Source organism: Cavia porcellus, unplaced genomic scaffold (assembly GCF_034190915.1).
Source record: "Cavia porcellus strain 051 isolate PalLab524CR breed Dunkin Hartley unplaced genomic scaffold, mCavPor4.1 scaffold_23, whole genome shotgun sequence".
Lineage (NCBI taxonomy): Eukaryota > Metazoa > Chordata > Mammalia > Rodentia > Caviidae > Cavia > Cavia porcellus.
The window spans coordinates 16,955,826-16,979,456 of NW_026947506.1; the positions used below are offsets into that span (position 1 = coordinate 16,955,826).

The 23,631-nt window shown below is 39.4% G+C and overlaps 1 protein-coding gene across 1 annotated transcript; it reads right to left on the reverse strand.

Moving 5' to 3' along the window:
• Nucleotides 1–14,948: 14,948 nt before the first annotated feature.
• LOC134472272 (speckle-type POZ protein-like) lies at nt 14,949–16,061 on the reverse strand. The gene has a single exon (XM_063233548.1). It carries the CDS (start codon nt 16,059–16,061, stop codon nt 14,949–14,951), a length of 1,113 nt encoding a protein of 370 aa, XP_063089618.1.
• Nucleotides 16,062–23,631: the final 7,570 nt, after the last annotated feature.

Genomic DNA, 23,631 nt, shown 5'->3' on the forward strand with positions numbered 1-23,631 from the left:
TATAATAAGGTCTTTTTTAAAAGCTGGTTGTGTTTAACTGAGTTTCCACATACATGAAAGCACGCACAGGTATTTTGAAGCAAACCAGAGATTCTATCACAGCCATTAGTGACTTCCTTATTGTCTGATTTTAAAGACCTAAAACTCCTTTCTCATACTGTTTGGATTAATTTTATCCTAGGTTGCTCAGTATGAATTCTCTGTATTGTAAGACATGGAAAACTATTTGGAAGAAAACAAGAGACAATATGATAGATAGGGAAGATCTCAGATTATCTAGTTTTGAAATTTGTATTTTTACATTGAGTTCTTATGTCCAATTTTGCTCTGTTCCATTGTGTTTAATTTTATCCCCTTTAACACAAAACAACAATGCTGATTTGCACGGTGCGGTCTAACACATCTGTAATCCCAGCACTCACAATGCAGGAAAATCATTGCAGTTTCAAGGACATGTGGGATTAAATACCAACCTGAATCAAAAACCAAAGGAATGAAAGCACAGAAGGAATGAGGATGGAAGGAAGAAAGGAAGGAAGGAAGGAAAGAAAGAAAGAAGGAAGGAAGGAAGGAAGGAAGGAAGGAAGGAAGGAAGGAAGGAAGACATGAAGAAGGGCTACCACTTCAGGAATAGATATCACTGGCTTTCTTCCAAAGCTTTGCTTTTTTCTATTTTACATACTCAGAGTGTGCTCCAGTTTTCCACCAGACTCAGAAGTGTTACATACCCTCATGTACTTGGGGAACTTATTGGGAGGAGCTCAACAGTCCTAATCCCTAACAGATTTTTTTTTGTCTTTTTCATTTTTATTGGTACCAGGGATAGAACTCAGGACTATTGCTTGCCAGGCAGGTGCTTATCCTGCTGAGATAAACCCTGAGCCCCTCCCAAACAGATTTTAATACTCTATTTTTGCTTTTATTGTCTGCAAACTTGTCTATTACACATGGGCAGGTAGAATTCATTTAATCATTGCTAACTGGAGAAATAATTGCCTCAATTATTGGTAGGTTAAATTCCTTTTCTGTACCAGGAAAGCTTTCTCTCATGAGGTCTGCAAATAGCTTTTAATGTCATTTGTTTTCTCTCCTTGTCACTAAGTGCCAGCCTGAACTCAGTATCTGAAGCCCTTTCCTCAAACTGGCCTAAAGTGCTCTGAATTTTTAAAATGGATTTTTGTTTCTCTTGGATATCTGCTTGAAGCTATTTAAAGGGTTCATTTATTTCTTAGGTGGTGCTTCAATAATTCTTATAAGCTCGTCTTTTTTTTTTTTATTTGTCTGTGTCTGCACTAACCTCACTAAGAATGTTGTGTATTTTGGTAATCTCTGTTGTTGCTTGTAGATACTGGAGAGATTACTTCTGATTTAATATTTTCCACAGCCTCATTCAATTGCCTTGTTGCCACATTGAAGTAACCTTCCATTAGCTTTTCAAATTTTCCAACCTCATTTCCCCCCAGGTTTGCTTTGGTGGCCTGGGTACCAGAGGATTAGTCACATTTGTGTGTTCTCATGTCTTTTGTGTTTCAGTTGAATTCCTACTGTGATACTTGCTTGCTAGTTTCCTAACAGTATGAACGGAATTTGTGAAGATAGAACAGAATGGAAAACAATTATAAATAATATATAAATTCATGATATGTCCAATCTGTCCTCAAGGGTTAAGATTCAAAATATATTTTGGAGAAAGCAGAGTAATGGCAAAAGGGAAAGAGATTACAATAAAACAGAGCTGATAGATTGATCCCACCGAATGGGGGAAACAAATGCAGAAGACTAAAAGAGATTTGAAAGAGAAAACTTTAAATCCAAAAAAAGCATACCCACAAGGAAGTTAGGACTCACAGTCACCCTCAGAAATTAAGAACAAAATAAAGGAGAAATAAAAAGCAGATGAATAAAACAAGAAAATACCAAACAAAAAAGAAAAAATGAATGAAAAAAAAAATCGGTCTCTTCCAGGATTCTCTCTGGATTCATTATTAGATGCCCTATGGATACAGTGTTCTGAGTCCTGCCACTCTTTCCCTTCAAACCAGGCCCTGCCTTATGATGGAGTAGTAGACAGCATTAGCCAGCCTGCCTCAAGATGAGACTCATTGGAATAAGCTCAGTCCAATCAATTTCCATGTGTCTGCAGGCAACTAGGATCTTCTAAATGAGGCTAGCAGCTGTTCTGGTTAAGGTTCATCTGACTTCACTTCAACATGGCTCCTGCCAAACATTCCCTCCTGCTGAATGACAAAATCCTTCTCCATTCTGTGCCAGACAGTGAAGGCCGCCAGGCCTGTTGCTTACCTACACTGCTGAGTCTCTCAGCAATGTCCACTGGTCTCACCAGCTGCCACTGTTACCAGGAACAAGAGTCCCCAGGTCCAAACATCTCCCCTCACTAGTGTTGATGATTTCCTGATTCTGCAATAACAAGCATAACTGAAACAGGTTCAATGCCCATATCAGTACAATACCCAACAATCATCATTGCTGCACTCTCTTAGTTAATTATAGGTCCTGAATTGTATGCAAGATATGTGCACTAGTTGTAATTCTATTGTGTAGATTTTGATATTTCTACATTAAAAAGATACTTTCTGGTACAAAATGACAAGAAAAATAGAAATCATGGGTAATTTGCCATAAATTTTCTTCTGTACATCTTATTTTATAAATATGAGCATAACACTATTAGAGACACAAACACACACACACAGACACACACACACACACACACACACAAATTATATTTAAGCTAATCAAATGCAAGCTCTTGAAGTCGCTTTCAAATAGGGTAAAATTTTTCAAAAATTAACCCTTCTTAGAATATTGAATAAGTTTCTTCCTTGGATACACTGTCGAATTCCATTTGCATGGAAAAAGTCATCAGCCTTGTAGGAACATTTTGTACATTTTTTTCATGAATTCTCTTTGTGTAGCAATGCCTTTTAAACCAGGCTGATGAAAGGTGGGAAAATGCTGATTTTGTTTCTAATCCAGCCCTAGAGCTGTGTTAGAACTGAATGGGCCAAAATTTTTCCACATTCTTGTGTACAGATACAAGAGTATTGCCTGGCATATACCTTGTGATACGTAGTAAGGTGCTATTTATTGAGATTACAAGATGACAGTAGGATGAATAACAAGTGCAAAATGGAAAGTAAAGAGGGACTGAATCTTTAAAGATTCAGGGTTATAGTACCTAAGAATTTAGACCCAGATGTCTTCCACAGAGATGTGATAAGGCTAATACATGTGCCTGCTGTTAAGGTCACATATATTTGGCTCCTATTGCCTCCATTTTGGTTAGAAACCTCTAACACTGTTCCATGTTTTACTAGGGTTTGTGATTTGCTGACTGAGAGATCACTGCATGCTAACTATACACATAAATAATCAGTCATACTGTGATTAGAGTGGAATGAAGGAAAGGAAATGGGTCATGCAATTTTACTATTTGTCACTAGTCTCCTACCACTTTCATCATCTGGGACTCCTGGATAGATACTTTATTTATTAGTGTGTTGTTTGCACATAAGAGTTGGAAGTGTCACAAGATGCCTTCACTAGTAGCTCCAGAATGTGTGACACACAACTTTGGATTTTACAGGTAAGTCGGTGCCTCCAGGGACTTTGGCAGGCCTTTCAGGGCTTGCCAAATGCAGTTGGTGATTTCCTTGCTTCAGAATGCCTGTAAAGTTATGGCAAATTCTTGTTCATCTTCTGTCATATATTTTTCTTAGAAATAAGCAGTCAAACAAGTGGTGTCTTCCCAAAACTCTTCTGCTGGTAATGTTGGATTGGCAATACCTTCCATAGAATCCCGACATCACAGAGGGATGACTGTTTTCTGGAAACGGGAGTACATCAGCCTTCAAGAGTTCACAACTGTGACACCAATTGAGGAAATGAACAAGCATTCTCAGTCCTAACTCCTAATGCTTAACAGCTGGCATGTCACTCTCACAAGAGCGTTAAAATAGCGCCATATGTGACTGTTTACCATTTAGCTACTTAAGTTGCAAATCTTTCCTGGTTCCTCTCTAGAATTACAAGGAAAATATACTTTTGGTCAATTTGCACATTCAGTATAACTTCCATCACTATGAAGTACTTGACAATAATTCACTGTAACACATAATGGTACTCAGAGAAGCTGAGAAGACCTGTGCTTGCCCTGAAAAATCTTCTGCCCTAGTCCACTTTGCTCCATTCATTTCACTATGAGGAAATTACACTTTGTAAGTTATTTTCTATGTTTTTTTTTTATTCATTTGAGGCAATGATAGAAACTCATACTTTTTAATTTCCACATGTCATTTAAAAGATAATAATTATTTACATATTTGGAAAGAAAAAAAATTAACACTTCAATAGTCTCCCTTGTAGAATGAAAAGCAATTCTGAAGCAACTGGGATGACTCCTATATAAACAGCAAGTCAGGTATGGACAGCTGAGGAATCTGTGTCCTCAAAGTTTTCACACCAAAATTAATAAAAAATTTCTTTTTTTTTCTCTTTTAAATTTTTTCCTGTTTTATTCTCTTTAAGGAGGAGGAGAGAATGGAAGTGAAATAAAACGTGAGGGGGATAATCCCAAAACACATATTCCCACAACATCTAAGAACCATAGTTCTTTTCAAGAAATATGCACACAGAGTGAATTATTTTGTCTCATTTTCAACCATCTCAGCCTGATTGAGGGGAAAAAGCGACACTTCTAGGAGTGAGGACACAAGACTAGGACATATGTATACCAAATATCTGCAAAAGTCAGGCAGTACACTGAGACAAAGAAGCACTTGCCTGGCAATAACCAGGTTGTGAGTTGTGAGTTGAAGCCATGATAAATACCAAGAGAAACAGAGATAGATAGACAGATAGACAGACAGACAGATAGACAGACAGAGAAAGAGAGAGAGAGAGAGAGAGAGAGAGAGAGAGAGAGAGAGAGAACTCTTAGTGATTTTAATGCATTATTGTTATACAAATCATTATCCAATATTGACATTCATAAAGATTTACACAACCAACATATGAAGGGTTACCAGCTGTAAGCCCTGATTAAACAAATGTTTGGAAATCTGTACCTGTTCAAGACAAGGGGATTCATTTCCTTAGATATTTTTAAAAGGTCTGAGCCATTACATAGTCTAGGTGATTCCAGAATAACACCACTAGCGATTTTTACAAAAGCCCAAAGTTTGAGATGAAACCCACTACGTTCTCACTTTTAATTTTACTTCTATTCTTCATAATACTGTAGAAACATGCATTCTATTCTTATGGATATTAAATGTTCACAGTGAGAAAGCTCTTTTTGAGATTTATAATGTTAATTTGCCAACACCCATTTCTCAGTGCAGTTGTAAGTAATAAATTTTGCTTCCTCAACGTGAATTCCTGTGAAATACATAAAATGTTTCTACATTTAATTCTCTTTTTTGCCATTTTCATAAATCTGAGCATTTTCCTCTCTTTTTCTCCACGACCATGATTGGACTGCTCGCTCAGAGGCATAGATTTTGAGGGACTGTACTGTAGTGCTTGTGCTGCCTGTCTGTGTCAAGGGACAGGACAAGATGAGCAAAGACTTGCATTATGTGAAGGTCCTTTGGCTTCAGCAGCCTGAGTTCTGGGTCATTTATTTCTCCCATCTACTATGTTAATTAGTGACATTGTCCATCCATTGTGTTCATCCTGTGTGTGGGCCTGAAATCATCAGCACACTCGGAAATTTTTCTTAGCTTCTTTATCTATCATACAGAAAAAGGATGAGGAGTCAAACAACTGTATAAAGTAAGATTCAGGTTTATTTATAGAGAAAAGTGTGGGACAGTAAAAAGCCCATGTTACAAGTGGGGTGCCCAGGGATGCATGATGGTGCAGAAAGCCAGGAAGGAGTCTTGCATTTACAGAGTGAAGTTCATGGTCCCTGCCTCTAAGGGTAGCCCCACCCCAGGTTGGTCTGCAACATTGCCAGGAGTTTTGGTTTCAGTTTGGCATCGACATTGTAAAAAAACCACTTTGCATAGTATTATAAAACATAGATTTGAGAATGCATGATACACGACTTCTAAATTCTCAAGATCCCATTTCCTTTTTCTGACCTTAAGACGGTGGTCCCTTCTCTCCCCTAGATAGGCACAATTTAGTATTTCCACGTAGAAGAGTGAAGTTTCCACAGATTGCCCTAGCATATTATGGTTCAGTGGCAGCAAATGTGGCCAGTATTTGGGAAGATAAATGGAGATGTGGGATCTTAAGACAGTCTCATACGTTGCATGGGGGTACCATGAATGCACACTGCATGGAAACCAGAGTGATAGGCTTCGGCCACCAAGTGACGGTGTGACACCACCATGACCTTCCACTCAGAGGTCTCCAGGATGTCAGAAACATAAAAATTGATGAAATCCAGTGTCCGGGTTTTCAACTGATGTGCACTGTGGAGGTCAGCCAAGATGAGGATTTCCACGGCATTCTCCACAGAGAGGTTGCTGCACAGGTGGTTCTCACACATGAGCTTCAGGCGCTCCAGACCAAACCTGGTTGCAGCCTCCAGCAGCTCAGTTGCCATTCTCCCTAGGTTTGGTGCCTTTCCAGTGTACATAAAGTATATCATTTCCTTAAAAACTTCAGGATCCATGTCACTGATTTCAACACGATTCTTTTTGCTCCCTTGATTTTCATGTTCCAACAACGCCATGAAAACTGGAGAGCGAGCTGCTAAGATGGCTTTGTGAGCCTGGAATTCCTGGCCAGCCACACACAAGCAACAGTCTGTGAGCTGGGATCGCTCCCACAGTCCTCCTAGATCCTCTGCCAAGCAGCCCTCAGGAACCTTAACCAGCTTCCTAATATTCTGGCTGGAATGATTGGTGGGATCTTGTGCTACTTTCACTTCACAGAAGAAGGAAAGCTTGTCATTGGAGAGATGCCCATTGTTTGGATCCAAAAGAAACTCTTTAAGGATGAAATTTTTGAATCCCCAGCACTTTCCTTGCACAAATGTATAAGCTTGTGGACTTGAGAGCTCTTTTGTTTTCTCTCCTTTGGCATTCAGAATGGAAAAGGTGAATTTTGCCCGAGCTACACTCCTTGGACAGCAGATCATTCCCAGGTATAGGGACACATAATCTTTGCTTTCTGCATCAAGCCCATTTGGGTAGACTAGTAAGCGCCATTTCACTTGATCATTTCCTTCAGCTGAAAAGATTGAACTTTGAATGCAGTCATCTATTTCCTTTAGGAAAAATCTAATGTTATCAATGGTCCACAAAAAGGACACGTTCACTACTTTGATGTCTGTGGTGTACCTGCTGTCCACTGTGGGCCCCTGTGACATTTCTGCTGGGCCTGCGGTACTGGAAACCCTTAACATCAGCAGAGTGAAAGTGCAGCAAGGTTGTCAAGTCACAGGAATCAAATTTCTTCTTCACCAGATGGCACAAATTTCACTGCAGTCAGCACTTCCAAGACAGGCAGGGCAGTATGGCAATCACAAGTAGAGAGCCTAATGTATAGATTAAAAGAAATACTTATTTAGAAATAAGCTGACAGATTTCCTAGTATGTAAGTCAATTCTGAAATGTTTCTTGATCACTCAAAGAAATAGCTCACCAAAAGGCACAGACCTGAAAATATGAAGCCTTGTTGAGTCCCTTCTGAGTTCCTTTCAGGAGGCTAATTCATCTGGGCTGGAAGCAAGGATATGTTTTCCAAGTTTCGAGCAGGGAACCACCTCATCATGGAAACCAAAAGGATTCTTCCTTCTTGGTGTCCCTTTTATAACTCTTAGGACAGGATCCACCCTATGGTGGTTCTTCCCACCCTATTCTAATCCAATTGCCCTAGGTGTGTCTCACTCAAAATGTGAGAGTCAGTCAATTTTCATCCTACCTGTCTTTTCTATATGTTTATGAAAACCGTCTGTTTTACTATCCCAGAATTTCTTTGTTCTCATTCATATGGGGGAGTTCTCTGGTCTATCGCCTTCCTCGCATTGACAAGATGAGAGGCCGGGGTGGAGGATAGTAACTCCAACATGCCACTGTTCTCAGTAGGCCCTCTGTGTGTATTCCTTTCTGGTGGTAAGGAGCAAAGCAGGACAGAGAGGTCAATAAGGCAACTTTTCCCTTGGGATCGCATGTGGGTGAAAGCCAGTTGCAGGGAAGTAATGTGAAAGGAGCAGATTCAAGGCTCCATGAGAAATAGGTGTACTGGGAGGGAAGAGGTGGTTCTTCTGGGTAATCTGATACAGTGTCAGGAGCAAGAGACATGGATTTGGGAAAGGTACAAACAGGGAATATTGGTAGAATGTCTCTAAATCTAACGTCTAGTGTGGGATAACTGTAAATGCTACTTGCTCAGAGCTCTTAGATCTCCTACTAACCCAGTTCACTCCTTGGACCCAATGTTTGGAACTAGTAACAATACTGAGTTCCACTGGCATTTCTTGGGACATGGGTCATGCTGGGAGTGCCAGGAGTCCAAGCAAAGCCTCTCCCCACGGTGAGCAGCTGTGAGCCTGCCAGCCTGCAGGCTGAGAAACAAACATCACATCTTCTCCCCCCACCCATTAGCAAGTGGGAGCCAGTAATCTGGAAGTCCCTTGAGAGGTTGACCCTAGGCAATGTAGTAAGGAGGGGATTTCCTTCTATCATCTCTTTCAAGTCCGATACTTTTATCCATGTTTTGCTTTGTTCTATATAATAAGGTCTTTTTAAAAGCTGGTTGTGTTTAACTGAGTTTCCACATACATGAAAGCACGCACAGGTATTTTGAAGCAAACCAGAGATTCTAGCACAGCCATTAGTGACTTCCTTATTGTCTGATTTTAAAGACCTAAAACTCCTTTCTCATACTGTTTGGATTAATTTTATCCTAGGTTGCTCAGTATGAATTCTCTGTTTTGTAAGACATGGACAACTATTTGGAAGAAAACAAGAGACAATATGATAGATAGGGAAGATCTCAGATTATCTAGTTTTGAAATTTGTATTTTTACATTGAGTTCTTATGTCCAATTTTGCTCTGTTCCATTGTGTTTAATTTTATCCCCTTTAACACAAAACAACAATGCTGATTTGCACGGTGCGGTCTAACACATCTTTAATCCCAGCACTCACAATGCAGGAAAATCATTGCAGTTTCAAGGACATGTGGGATTAAATACCAACCTGAATCAAAAACCAAAGGAATGAAAGCACAGAAGGAATGAGGATGGAAGGAAGAAAGGAAGGAAGGAAGGAAAGAAAGAAGGAAGGAAGGAAGGAAGGAAGGAAGGAAGGAAGGAAGGAAGGAAGACATGAAGAAGGGCTACCACTTCAGGAATAGATATCACTGGCTTTCTTCCAAAGCTTTGCTTTTTTCTATTTTACATACTCAGAGTGTGCTCCAGTTTTCCACCAGACTCAGAAGTGTTACATACCCTCATGTACTTGGGGAACTTATTGGGAGGAGCTCAACAGTCCTAATCCCTAACAGATTTTTTTTGTCTTTTTCATTTTTATTGGTACCAGGGATAGAACTCAGGACTATTGCTTGCCAGGCAGGTGCTTATCCTGCTGAGATAAACCCTGAGCCCCTCCCTAACAGATTTTAATACTCTATTTTTGCTTTTATTGTCTGCAAACTTGTCTATTACACATGGGCAGGTAGAATTCATTTAATCATTGCTAACTGGAGAAATAATTGCCTCAATTATTGGTAGGTTAAATTCCTTTTCTGTACCAGGAAAGCTTTCTCTCATGATGTCTGCAAATAGCTTTTAATGTCATTTGTTTTCTCTCCTTGTCACTAAGTGCCAGCCTGAACTCAGTATCAAGCCCTTTCCTCAAACTGGCCTAAAGTGCTCTGAAATTTTAAAATGGATTTTTGTTTCTCTTGGATATCTGCTTGAAGCTATTTAAAGGGTTCATTTATTTCTTAGGTTGTGCTTCAATAATTCTTATAAGCTCGTCTTTTTATTTTTTTATTTGTCTGTGTCTGCACTAACCTCACTAAGAATGTCTTGTATTTTGGTAATCTCTGTTGTTGCTTGTAGTTACTGGAGAGATTACTTCTGATTTCATATTTTCCAAAGCCTCATTCAATTACCTTGTTGCCACATTGAAGTAACCTTCCATTAGCTTTTCAAATTTTCCAACCTCATTTCCCCCCAGGTTTGCTTTGGTGGCCTGGGTACCAGAGGATTAGTCAGATTTGTGTGTTCTCATGTCTTGTCTGTTTCAGTTGAATTCCTACAGTGATACTTGCTAGTTTCCTAACAGTATGAACTGAATTTGTGAAGCTAGAACAGAATGCAAACAATTATGAACAATATACAAATTCATGATATGTCCCATCTGTCCTCAAGGTTAAGATTCAAAATATATTTTGGAGAAAGCAGAGTAATGGCAAAAGGGAAAGAGATTACAATAAACCAGAACTGATAGATGATACCACGCACTGGGGGAAACTAATGCAGAAGACTAAAAGATATTTGAAAGAGAAAACATTAAATCCAAAAAAAGCATACCCACAAGGAAGTTAGGACTCACAGTCACCCTCAGAAATTAAGAACAAAATAAAGATAAATAAAAAGCAGATGAATAAAACAAGAAAATACCAAACAAAAAAGAAAAAATGAATGAAAAAAAAATCGTTCTCTTCCAGGATTCTCTCTGGATTCATTATTAGATGCCCTATGGATACAGTGCTCTGAGTCCTGCCACTCTTTCCCTTCAAACCAGGCCCTGCCTTATGATGGAGTAGTAGACAGCATTAGCCAGCCTGCCTCAAGATGAGACTCATTGGAATAAGCTCAGTCCAATCAATTTCCATGTGTCTGCACGCAACTAGGATCTTCTAAAGGAGGCTAGCAGCTGTTCTGGTTAAGGTTCATCTGACTTCACTTCAACATGGCTCCTGCCAAACATTCCCTCCTGCTGAATGACAAAATCCTTCTCCATTCTGTGCCAGACAGTGAAGGCCGCCAGGCCTGTTGCTTACCTACACTGCTGAGTCTCTCAGCAATGTCCACTGGTCTCACCAGCTGCCACTGTTACCAGGAACAAGAGTCCCCAGGTCCAAACATCTCCCCTCACTAGTGTTGATGATTTCCTGATTCTGCAATAACTAGCATAACCGAAATAGTTTCAATGCCCATATCAGTACAATACCCAACAATCATCATTGCTGCGCTCTCTTAGTTAATTATAGGTCCTGAATTGTATGCAACATATGTGCACTAGTTGTAATTCTATTGTGTAGATTTTGATATTTCTACATTAAAAAAATACTTTCTGGTACAAAATGACAAGAAAAATAGAAATCATGGGTAATGTGCCATAAATTTTCTTCTGTACATCTTATTTTATAAATATGAGCATAACACTATTATAGACACAAACACACACACACAGACACACACACACACACACACACACACACACAAATTATTTTTAAGCTAATCAAATGCAAGCTCTTGAAGACCCTTTCAAATAGGGTTAAATTTTTCAAAAATTAACCCTTCTTAGAATATTGAATAAGTTTCTTCCTTGGATACACTGTGGAATTCCATTTGCATGGAAAAAGTCATCAGCCTTGTAGGAACGTTTTGTACATTTTTTTCATGAATTCTCTTTGTGTAGCAATGCCTTTTAAACCAGGCTGATGAAAGGTGGGAAAATGCTGATTTTGTTTCTAATCCAGCCCTAGAGCTGTGTTAGAACTGAATGGGCCAAAATTTTTCCACATTCTTGTGTACAGATACAAGAGTATTGCCTGGCATATACCTTGTGAGACGTAGTAAGTTGCTGTTTATTGAGATTACAAGATGACAGTAGGATGAATAAAAAGTGCAAAATGGAAAGTAAAGAGGAACTGAATCTTTAAAGATTCAGGGTTATAGTACCTAAGAATTTAGACCCAGATGTCTTCCACAGAGGTGTGATAAGGCTAATACATGTGCCTGCTGTTAAGTCAGATATATTTGGCTCCTATTGCCTCCCATTTTGGTTAGAAACCTCTAACACTGTTCCATGTTTTACTAGGGTTTGTGATTTGCTGACTGAGAGATCACTGCATGCTAACTATACACATAAATAATCAGTCATATTGTGATTAGAGTGGAATGAAGGAAAGGAAATGGGTCATGCAATTTTACTATTTGTCACTAGTCTCCTACCACTTTCATCATCTGGGACTCCTGGATAGATACTTTATTTATTAGTGTGTTGTTTGCACATAAGAGTTGGAAGTGTCACAAGATGCCTTCACTAGTAGCTCCAGAATGTGTGACACACAACTTTGGATGATACAGGTAAGTCGGTGCCTCCAGGGACTTTGGCAGGCCTTTCAGTGCTTGCCAAATGCAGTTGGTGATTTCTTTGCTTCAGAATGCCTGTAAAGTTATGGCAAATTCTTATTCATCTTCTGTTATACATTTTTCTTAGAAATAAGCAGTCAAACAAGTGGTGTCTTCCCAAAACTCTTCTGCTAGTAATGTTGGATTGGCAATACCTTCCATAGAATCCCGACATCACAGAGGGATGACTGTTTTCTGGAAACGGGAGTACATCAGCCTTCAAGAGTTCACAACTGTGACACCAACTGAGGAAATGAACAAGCATTCTCAGTCCTAACTCCTAATGCTTAACAGCTGGCATGTCATTCTCCCAACAGCGTTAATATAGCGCCATATCTGACTCTTTGCCCTTTAGCCACTTAAGTTGCAAATCTTGCCTGGTTCCTCTCTAGAATTACAAGGAAAACATACTTTTGGTCAATTTGCACATTCAGTATAACTTCCATCACTATGAAGTACTTGACAATAATTCACTGTAACACATATTTGTACTCAGAGAAGCTGAGAAGACCTGTGCTTGCCCTGAAAAATCTTCTGCCCTAGTCCACTTTGCTCCATTCATTTCACTATGAGGAAATTACACTTTGTAAGTTATTTTCTATGTTTTTGTTGTTCATTTGAGGCAATGATAGAAACTCATACTTTTTAATTTCCACATGTCATTTAAAAGATAATAATTATTTACATATTTCGAAAGAAAAAATTAACACTTGAATATTCTCCCTTGTAGAATGAAAAGCAATTCTGAAGCAACTGGGATGACTCCTACATAATCAGCAAGTCAGGTATGGACAGTTGAGGAATCTGTGTCCTCAAAGTTTTCACACCAAAATTAATAAAAAATTTCCGTTTTGTCTCTTTTAAAGTTTTTCCTGTTTTATTCTCTTTAAGGAAGAGGAGAGAATGGAAGTGAAATAAAACGTGAGGGGGATAATACCAAAACACATATTCCCATAACATCTAAGAACCATAGTTGTTTTCAAGAAATATGCACACAGAGTGAATTATTTTGTCTCATTTTCAACCATCTCAGCCTGCTTGAGGGGAAAAAGCGACACTTCTAGGAGTGAGGACACAAGACTAGGACATATGTATACCAAATATCTGCAAAAGTCAGGCAGTAAACTGAGACAAAGAAGCACTTGCCTGGCAATAACCAGGTTGTGAGTTGTGAGTTCAAGCCATGATAAATACCAAGAAAAACAGAGATAGATAGACAGATAGACAGACAGACAGATAGAAAGACAGAGAGAGAGAAAGAGAGAGAGAGAGACAAGACAGAACTCTTAGTGATTTTAATGCATTATTGTTATACAGATCATTATCCAATATTGACATTCATGAAGATTTACACAACCAGCATATAAAGGGTTACCAGCTGTAAGCCCTGATTAAACAAATGTTTGGAAATCTGTACCTGTTCAAGACAAGGGGATTCATTTCCTTAGATATTTTTAAAAGCTCTGAGCCATTACATAGTCTAGGTGATTCCAGAATAACACCACTAGCGATTTTTACAAAAGCCCAAAGTTTGAGATGAAACCCACTACGTTCTCACTTTTAATTTTACTTCTATTCTTCATAATACAGTAGAAACATGTATTCTATTCTTATGGATATTAAATGTTCACAGTGAGAAAGCTCTTTTTGAGATTTATAATGTTAATTTGCCAACACCCATTTCTCAGTGCAGTTGTAAGTAATAAATTTTGCTTCCTCAACGTGAATTCCTGTGAAATACATAAAATGTTTCTACATTTAATTCTCTTTTTTGCCATTTTCATAAATCTGAGCATTTTCCTCTCTTTTTCTCCACGACCATGATTGGACTGCTGGCTCAGAGGCCTAGATTTTGAGGGAATGTGCTGTAGTGCTTGTGCTGCCTGTCTGTGTCACTGGGACAGGACAAGATGAGCAAAGACTTGCATTATGTGAAGGTCCTTTGCTTCATCAGCCTGAGTTCTGGGTCATTTATTTCTCCCATCTACTATGTTAATTAGTGACATTGTCCATCCATTGTGTTCATCCTGTGGATGGGCCTGAAATCATCAGCACACTCGGAAACTTTTCTTAGCTTCTTTATCTATCATACAGAAAAAGGATGAGGAGTCAAACAACTGTATAAAGTAAGATTCAGGTTTACTTATAGAGAAAAGTGTGGGACAGTAAAAAGCCCATGTTACAAGTGGGGTGCCCAGGGATGCATGATGGTGCAGAAAGCCAGGAAGGAGTCTTGCATTTACAGAGTGAAGTTCATGGTCCCTGCCTCTAAGGGTAGCCCCACCCCAGGTTGGTCTGCAACATTGCCAGGAGTTTTGGTTTCAGTTTGGCATCGACTTTGTAATAAACCACTTTGCATAATAATATAAAACATAGATTTGAGAATGCATGATACACGACTTCTAAATTCTCAAGATCCCATTTCCTTTTTCTGACCTTAAGACGGTGGTCGCTTCTCTCCCCTAGATAGGCACAATTTAGTATTTCCACGTAGAAGAGTGAAGTTTCCACAGATTGCCCTAGCATATTATGGTTCAGTGGCAGCAAATGTGGCCAGTATTTGGGAAGATAAATGGAGATGTGGGATCTTAGGACAGTCTCATACATTGCATGGGGGTACCATGAATGCACACTGCATGGAAACCAGAGAGTGATAGGCTTCGGCCACCAAGTGAGGGTGTGACACCACCATGGCCTTCCACTCAGAGGTCTCCAGGATGTCAGAAACATAACAATTGATGAAATCCAGTGTCCGGGTTTTCAACTGATGTGCACTGTGGAGGTCAGCCAAGATGAGGATTTCCAAGGCATTCTCCACAGAGAGGTTGCTGCACAGGTGGTTCTCACACATGAGCTTCAGGCGCTCCAGACCAAACCTGGTTGCAGCCTCCAGCAGTTCAGTTGCCATTCTCCCTAGGTTTGGTGCCTTTCCAGTGTACATAAAGTATATCATTTCCTTTAAAACTTCAGGATCCATGTCACTGATTTCAACATGATTCTTTTTGCTCCCTTGATTTTCATGTTCCAACAACGCCATGAAAACTGGAGAGCGAGCTGCTAAGATGGCTTTGTGAGCCTGGAATTCCTGGCCAGCCACACACAAGCAACAGTCTGTGAGCTGGGATCGCACCCACAGTCCTCCTAGATCCTCTGCCAAGCAGCCCTCAGGAACCTTAACCAGCTTCCTAATATTCTGGCTGGAATGATTGGTGGGATCTTGTGCTACTTTCACTTCACAGAAGAAGGAAAGCTTGTCATTGGAGACAAGCCCATTGTTTGGATCCAAAAGAAACTCTCTAAGGATGAAATTTTTGAATCCCCAGCACTTTCCTTGCACAAATGTATAAGCTTGTGGACTTGAGAGCTCTTTTGTTTTCTCTCCTTTGGCATTCAGAATGGAAAAGGTGAATTTTGCCCGAGCTACCCTCCTTGGACAGCAGATCATTCCCAGGTATAGGGACAGATAATCTTTGCTTTCTGCATCAAGCCCATTTGGGTAGACTAGTAAGTGCCATTTCACTTGATCATTTCCTTCAGCTGAAAAGATTGAACTTTGAATGCAGTCATCTATTTCCTTTAGGAAAAATCTAATGTTATCAATGGTCCACAAAAAGGACACGTTCACTACTTTGATGTCTGTGGTGTACCTGCTGTCCACTGTGGGCCCCTGTGACATTTCTGCTGGGCCTGCGGTACTGGAAACCCTTAACATCAGCAGAGTGAAAGTGCAGCAAGGTTGTCAAGTCACAGGAATCAAATTTCTTCTTCACCAGATGGCACAAATTTCACTGCAGTCAGCACTTCCAAGACAGGCAGGGCAGTATGGCAATCACAAGTAGAGAGCCTAATGTATAGATTAAAAGAAATACTTATTTAGAAATAAGCTGACAGATTTCCTAGTATGTAAGTCAATTCTGAAATGTTTCTTGATCACTCAAAGAAATAGCTCACCAAAAGGCACAGACCTGAAAATATGAAGCCTTGTTGAGTCCCTTCTGAGTTCCTTTCAGGAGGCTAATTCATCTGGGCTGGAAGCAAGGATATGTTTTCCAAGTTTCGAGCAGGGAACAGCCTCATCATGGAAACCAAAAGGATTCTTCCTTCTTGGTGTCCCTTTTATAACTCTTAGGACAGGATCCACCCTATGGTGGTTCTTCCCACCCTATTCTAATCCAATTGCCCTAGGTGTGTCTCACTCAAAATGTGAGAGTCAGTCAATTTTCATCCTACCTGTCTTTTCTATATGTTTATGAAAACCGTCTGTTTTACTATCCCAGAATTTCTTTGTTCTCATTCATATGGGGGAGTTCTCTGGTCTATCGCCTTCCTCGCATTGACAAGATGAGAGGCCGGGTGGAGGATAGTAACTCCAACATGCCACTGTTCTCAGTAGGCCCTCTGTGTGTATTCCTTTCTGGTGGTAAGGAGCAAAGCAGGACAGAGAGGTCAATAAGGCAACTTTTCCCTTGGGATCGCATGTGGGTGAAAGCCAGTTGCAGGGAAGTAATGTGAAAGGAGCAGATTCAAGGCTCCATGAGAAATAGGTGTACTGGGAGGGAAGAGGTGGTTCTTCTGGGTAATCTGATACAGTGTCAGGAGCAAGAGACATGGATTTGGGAAAGGTACAAACAGGGAATATTGGTAGAATGTCTCTAAATCTAACGTCTAGTGTGGGATAACTGTAAATGCTACTTGCTCAGAGCTCTTAGATCTCCTACTAACCCAGTTCACTCCTTGGACCCAATGTTTGGAACTAGTAACAATACTGAGTTCCACTGGCATTTCTTGGGACATGGGTCATGCTGGGAGTGCCAGGAGTCCAAGCAAAGCCTCTCCCCACGGTGAGCAGCTGTGAGCCTGCCAGCCTGCAGGCTGAGAAACAAACATCACATCTTCTCCCCCCACCCATTAGCAAGTGGGAGCCAGTAATCTGGAAGTCCCTTGAGAGGTTGACCCTAGGCAATGTAGTAAGGAGGGGATTTCCTTCTATCATCTCTTTCAAGTCCGATACTTTTATCCATGTTTTGCTTTGTTCTATATAATAAGGTCTTTTTAAAAGCTGGTTGTGTTTAACTGAGTTTCCACATACATGAAAGCACGCACAGGTATTTTGAAGCAAACCAGAGATTCTAGCACAGCCATTAGTGACTTCCTTATTGTCTGATTTTAAAGACCTAAAACTCCTTTCTCATACTGTTTGGATTAATTTTATCCTAGGTTGCTCAGTATGAATTCTCTGTTTTGTAAGACATGGACAACTATTTGGAAGAAAACAAGAGACAATATGATAGATAGGGAAGATCTCAGATTATCTAGTTTTGAAATTTGTATTTTTACATTGAGTTCTTATGTCCAATTTTGCTCTGTTCCATTGTGTTTAATTTTATCCCCTTTAACACAAAACAACAATGCTGATTTGCACGGTGCGGTCTAACACATCTTTAATCCCAGCACTCACAATGCAGGAAAATCATTGCAGTTTCAAGGACATGTGGGATTAAATACCAACCTGAATCAAAAACCAAAGGAATGAAAGCACAGAAGGAATGAGGATGGAAGGAAGAAAGGAAGGAAGGAAGGAAAGAAAGAAGGAAGGAAGGAAGGAAGGAAGGAAGGAAGGAAGGAAGGAAGGAAGGAAGACATGAAGAAGGGCTACCACTTCAGGAATAGATATCACTGGCTTTCTTCCAAAGCTTTGCTTTTTTCTATTTTACATACTCAGAGTGTGCTCCAGTTTTCCACCAGACTCAGAAGTGTTACATACCCTCATGTACTTGGGGAACTTATTGGGAGGAGCTCAACAGTCCTAATCCCTAACAGATTTTTTTTGTCTTTTTCATTTTTATTGGTACCAGGGATAGAACTCAGGACTATTGCTTGCCAGGCAGGTGCTTATCCTGCTGAGATAAACCCTGAGCCCCTCCCTAACAGATTTTAATACTCTATTTTTGCTTTTATTGTCTGCAAACTTGTCTATTACACATGGGCAGGTAGAATTCATTTAATCATTGCTAACTGGAGAAATAATTGCCTCAATTATTGGTAGGTTAAATTCCTTTTCTGTACCAGGAAAGCTTTCTCTCATGATGTCTGCAAATAGCTTTTAATGTCATTTGTTTTCTCTCCTTGTCACTAAGTGCCAGCCTGAACTCAGTATCAAGCCCTTTCCTCAAACTGGCCTAAAGTGCTCTGAAATTTTAAAATGGATTTTTGTTTCTCTTGGATATCTGCTTGAAGCTATTTAAAGGGTTCATTTATTTCTTAGGTTGTGCTTCAATAATTCTTATAAGCTCGTCTTTTTATTTTTTTATTTGTCTGTGTCTGCACTAACCTCACTAAGAATGTCTTGTATTTTGGTAATCTCTGTTGTTGCTTGTAGTTACTGGAGAGATTACTTCTGATTTCATATTTTCCAAAGCCTCATTCAATTACCTTGTTGCCACATTGAAGTAACCTTCCATTAGCTTTTCAAATTTTCCAACCTCATTTCCCCCCAGGTTTGCTTTGGTGGCCTGGGTACCAGAGGATTAGTCAGATTTGTGTGTTCTCATGTCTTTTGTGTTTCAGTTGAATTCCTACAGTGATACTTGCTAGTTTCCTAACAGTATGAACTGAATTTGTGAAGCTAGAACAGAATGCAAACAATTATGAACAATATACAAATTCATGATATGTCCCATCTGTCCTCAAGGTTAAGATTCAAAATATATTTTGGAGAAAGCAGAGTAATGGCAAAAGGGAAAGAGATTACAATAAACCAGAACTGATAGATGATACCACGCACTGGGGGAAACTAATGCAGAAGACTAAAAGATATTTGAAAGAGAAAACATTAAATCCAAAAAAAGCATACCCACAAGGAAGTTAGGACTCACAGTCACCCTCAGAAATTAAGAACAAAATAAAGATAAATAAAAAGCAGATGAATAAAACAAGAAAATACCAAACAAAAAAGAAAAAATGAATGAAAAAAAAATCGTTCTCTTCCAGGATTCTCTCTGGATTCATTATTAGATGCCCTATGGATACAGTGCTCTGAGTCCTGCCACTCTTTCCCTTCAAACCAGGCCCTGCCTTATGATGGAGTAGTAGACAGCATTAGCCAGCCTGCCTCAAGATGAGACTCATTGGAATAAGCTCAGTCCAATCAATTTCCATGTGTCTGCACGCAACTAGGATCTTCTAAAGGAGGCTAGCAGCTGTTCTGGTTAAGGTTCATCTGACTTCACTTCAACATGGCTCCTGCCAAACATTCCCTCCTGCTGAATGACAAAATCCTTCTCCATTCTGTGCCAGACAGTGAAGGCCGCCAGGCCTGTTGCTTACCTACACTGCTGAGTCTCTCAGCAATGTCCACTGGTCTCACCAGCTGCCACTGTTACCAGGAACAAGAGTCCCCAGGTCCAAACATCTCCCCTCACTAGTGTTGATGATTTCCTGATTCTGCAATAACTAGCATAACCGAAATAGTTTCAATGCCCATATCAGTACAATACCCAACAATCATCATTGCTGCGCTCTCTTAGTTAATTATAGGTCCTGAATTGTATGCAACATATGTGCACTAGTTGTAATTCTATTGTGTAGATTTTGATATTTCTACATTAAAAAAATACTTTCTGGTACAAAATGACAAGAAAAATAGAAATCATGGGTAATGTGCCATAAATTTTCTTCTGTACATCTTATTTTATAAATATGAGCATAACACTATTATAGACACAAACACACACACACAGACACACACACACACACACACACACACACACAAATTATTTTTAAGCTAATCAAATGCAAGCTCTTGAAGACCCTTTCAAATAGGGTTAAATTTTTCAAAAATTAACCCTTCTTAGAATATTGAATAAGTTTCTTCCTTGGATACACTGTGGAATTCCATTTGCATGGAAAAAGTCATCAGCCTTGTAGGAACGTTTTGTACATTTTTTTCATGAATTCTCTTTGTGTAGCAATGCCTTTTAAACCAGGCTGATGAAAGGTGGGAAAATGCTGATTTTGTTTCTAATCCAGCCCTAGAGCTGTGTTAGAACTGAATGGGCCAAAATTTTTCCACATTCTTGTGTACAGATACAAGAGTATTGCCTGGCATATACCTTGTGAGACGTAGTAAGTTGCTGTTTATTGAGATTACAAGATGACAGTAGGATGAATAAAAAGTGCAAAATGGAAAGTAAAGAGGAACTGAATCTTTAAAGATTCAGGGTTATAGTACCTAAGAATTTAGACCCAGATGTCTTCCACAGAGGTGTGATAAGGCTAATACATGTGCCTGCTGTTAAGTCAGATATATTTGGCTCCTATTGCCTCCCATTTTGGTTAGAAACCTCTAACACTGTTCCATGTTTTACTAGGGTTTGTGATTTGCTGACTGAGAGATCACTGCATGCTAACTATACACATAAATAATCAGTCATATTGTGATTAGAGTGGAATGAAGGAAAGGAAATGGGTCATGCAATTTTACTATTTGTCACTAGTCTCCTACCACTTTCATCATCTGGGACTCCTGGATAGATACTTTATTTATTAGTGTGTTGTTTGCACATAAGAGTTGGAAGTGTCACAAGATGCCTTCACTAGTAGCTCCAGAATGTGTGACACACAACTTTGGATGATACAGGTAAGTCGGTGCCTCCAGGGACTTTGGCAGGCCTTTCAGTGCTTGCCAAATGCAGTTGGTGATTTCTTTGCTTCAGAATGCCTGTAAAGTTATGGCAAATTCTTATTCATCTTCTGTTATACATTTTTCTTAGAAATAAGCAGTCAAACAAGTGGTGTCTTCCCAAAACTCTTCTGCTAGTAATGTTGGATTGGCAATACCTTCCATAGAATCCCGACATCACAGAGGGATGACTGTTTTCTGGAAACGGGAGTACATCAGCCTTCAAGAGTTCACAACTGTGACACCAACTGAGGAAATGAACAAGCATTCTCAGTCCTAACTCCTAATGCTTAACAGCTGGCATGTCATTCTCCCAACAGCGTTAATATAGCGCCATATCTGACTCTTTGCCCTTTAGCCACTTAAGTTGCAAATCTTGCCTGGTTCCTCTCTAGAATTACAAGGAAAACATACTTTTGGTCAATTTGCACATTCAGTATAACTTCCATCACTATGAAGTACTTGACAATAATTCACTGTAACACATATTTGTACTCAGAGAAGCTGAGAAGACCTGTGCTTGCCCTGAAAAATCTTCTGCCCTAGTCCACTTTGCTCCATTCATTTCACTATGAGGAAATTACACTTTGTAAGTTATTTTCTATGTTTTTGTTGTTCATTTGAGGCAATGATAGAAACTCATACTTTTTAATTTCCACATGTCATTTAAAAGATAATAATTATTTACATATTTCGAAAGAAAAAATTAACACTTGAATATTCTCCCTTGTAGAATGAAAAGCAATTCTGAAGCAACTGGGATGACTCCTACATAATCAGCAAGTCAGGTATGGACAGTTGAGGAATCTGTGTCCTCAAAGTTTTCACACCAAAATTAATAAAAAATTTCCGTTTTGTCTCTTTTAAAGTTTTTCCTGTTTTATTCTCTTTAAGGAAGAGGAGAGAATGGAAGTGAAATAAAACGTGAGGGGGATAATACCAAAACACATATTCCCATAACATCTAAGAACCATAGTTGTTTTCAAGAAATATGCACACAGAGTGAATTATTTTGTCTCATTTTCAACCATCTCAGCCTGCTTGAGGGGAAAAAGCGACACTTCTAGGAGTGAGGACACAAGACTAGGACATATGTATACCAAATATCTGCAAAAGTCAGGCAGTAAACTGAGACAAAGAAGCACTTGCCTGGCAATAACCAGGTTGTGAGTTGTGAGTTCAAGCCATGATAAATACCAAGAAAAACAGAGATAGATAGACAGATAGACAGACAGACAGATAGAAAGACAGAGAGAGAGAAAGAGAGAGAGAGAGACAAGACAGAACTCTTAGTGATTTTAATGCATTATTGTTATACAGATCATTATCCAATATTGACATTCATGAAGATTTACACAACCAGCATATAAAGGGTTACCAGCTGTAAGCCCTGATTAAACAAATGTTTGGAAATCTGTACCTGTTCAAGACAAGGGGATTCATTTCCTTAGATATTTTTAAAAGCTCTGAGCCATTACATAGTCTAGGTGATTCCAGAATAACACCACTAGCGATTTTTACAAAAGCCCAAAGTTTGAGATGAAACCCACTACGTTCTCACTTTTAATTTTACTTCTATTCTTCATAATACAGTAGAAACATGTATTCTATTCTTATGGATATTAAATGTTCACAGTGAGAAAGCTCTTTTTGAGATTTATAATGTTAATTTGCCAACACCCATTTCTCAGTGCAGTTGTAAGTAATAAATTTTGCTTCCTCAACGTGAATTCCTGTGAAATACATAAAATGTTTCTACATTTAATTCTCTTTTTTGCCATTTTCATAAATCTGAGCATTTTCCTCTCTTTTTCTCCACGACCATGATTGGACTGCTGGCTCAGAGGCCTAGATTTTGAGGGAATGTGCTGTAGTGCTTGTGCTGCCTGTCTGTGTCACTGGGACAGGACAAGATGAGCAAAGACTTGCATTATGTGAAGGTCCTTTGCTTCATCAGCCTGAGTTCTGGGTCATTTATTTCTCCCATCTACTATGTTAATTAGTGACATTGTCCATCCATTGTGTTCATCCTGTGGATGGGCCTGAAATCATCAGCACACTCGGAAACTTTTCTTAGCTTCTTTATCTATCATACAGAAAAAGGATGAGGAGTCAAACAACTGTATAAAGTAAGATTCAGGTTTACTTATAGAGAAAAGTGTGGGACAGTAAAAAGCCCATGTTACAAGTGGGGTGCCCAGGGATGCATGATGGTGCAGAAAGCCAGGAAGGAGTCTTGCATTTACAGAGTGAAGTTCATGGTCCCTGCCTCTAAGGGTAGCCCCACCCCAGGTTGGTCTGCAACATTGCCAGGAGTTTTGGTTTCAGTTTGGCATCGACTTTGTAATAAACCACTTTGCATAATAATATAAAACATAGATTTGAGAATGCATGATACACGACTTCTAAATTCTCAAGATCCCATTTCCTTTTTCTGACCTTAAGACGGTGGTCGCTTCTCTCCCCTAGATAGGCACAATTTAGTATTTCCACGTAGAAGAGTGAAGTTTCCACAGATTGCCCTAGCATATTATGGTTCAGTGGCAGCAAATGTGGCCAGTATTTGGGAAGATAAATGGAGATGTGGGATCTTAGGACAGTC

Coding starts and splice junctions, on each gene's coding strand:
- LOC134472272 (XM_063233548.1), bottom strand. CDS start 16,061: ATGTTAAGGGTTTCCAGTACCGCAGGCCCAGCAGAAATGTCACAGGGG.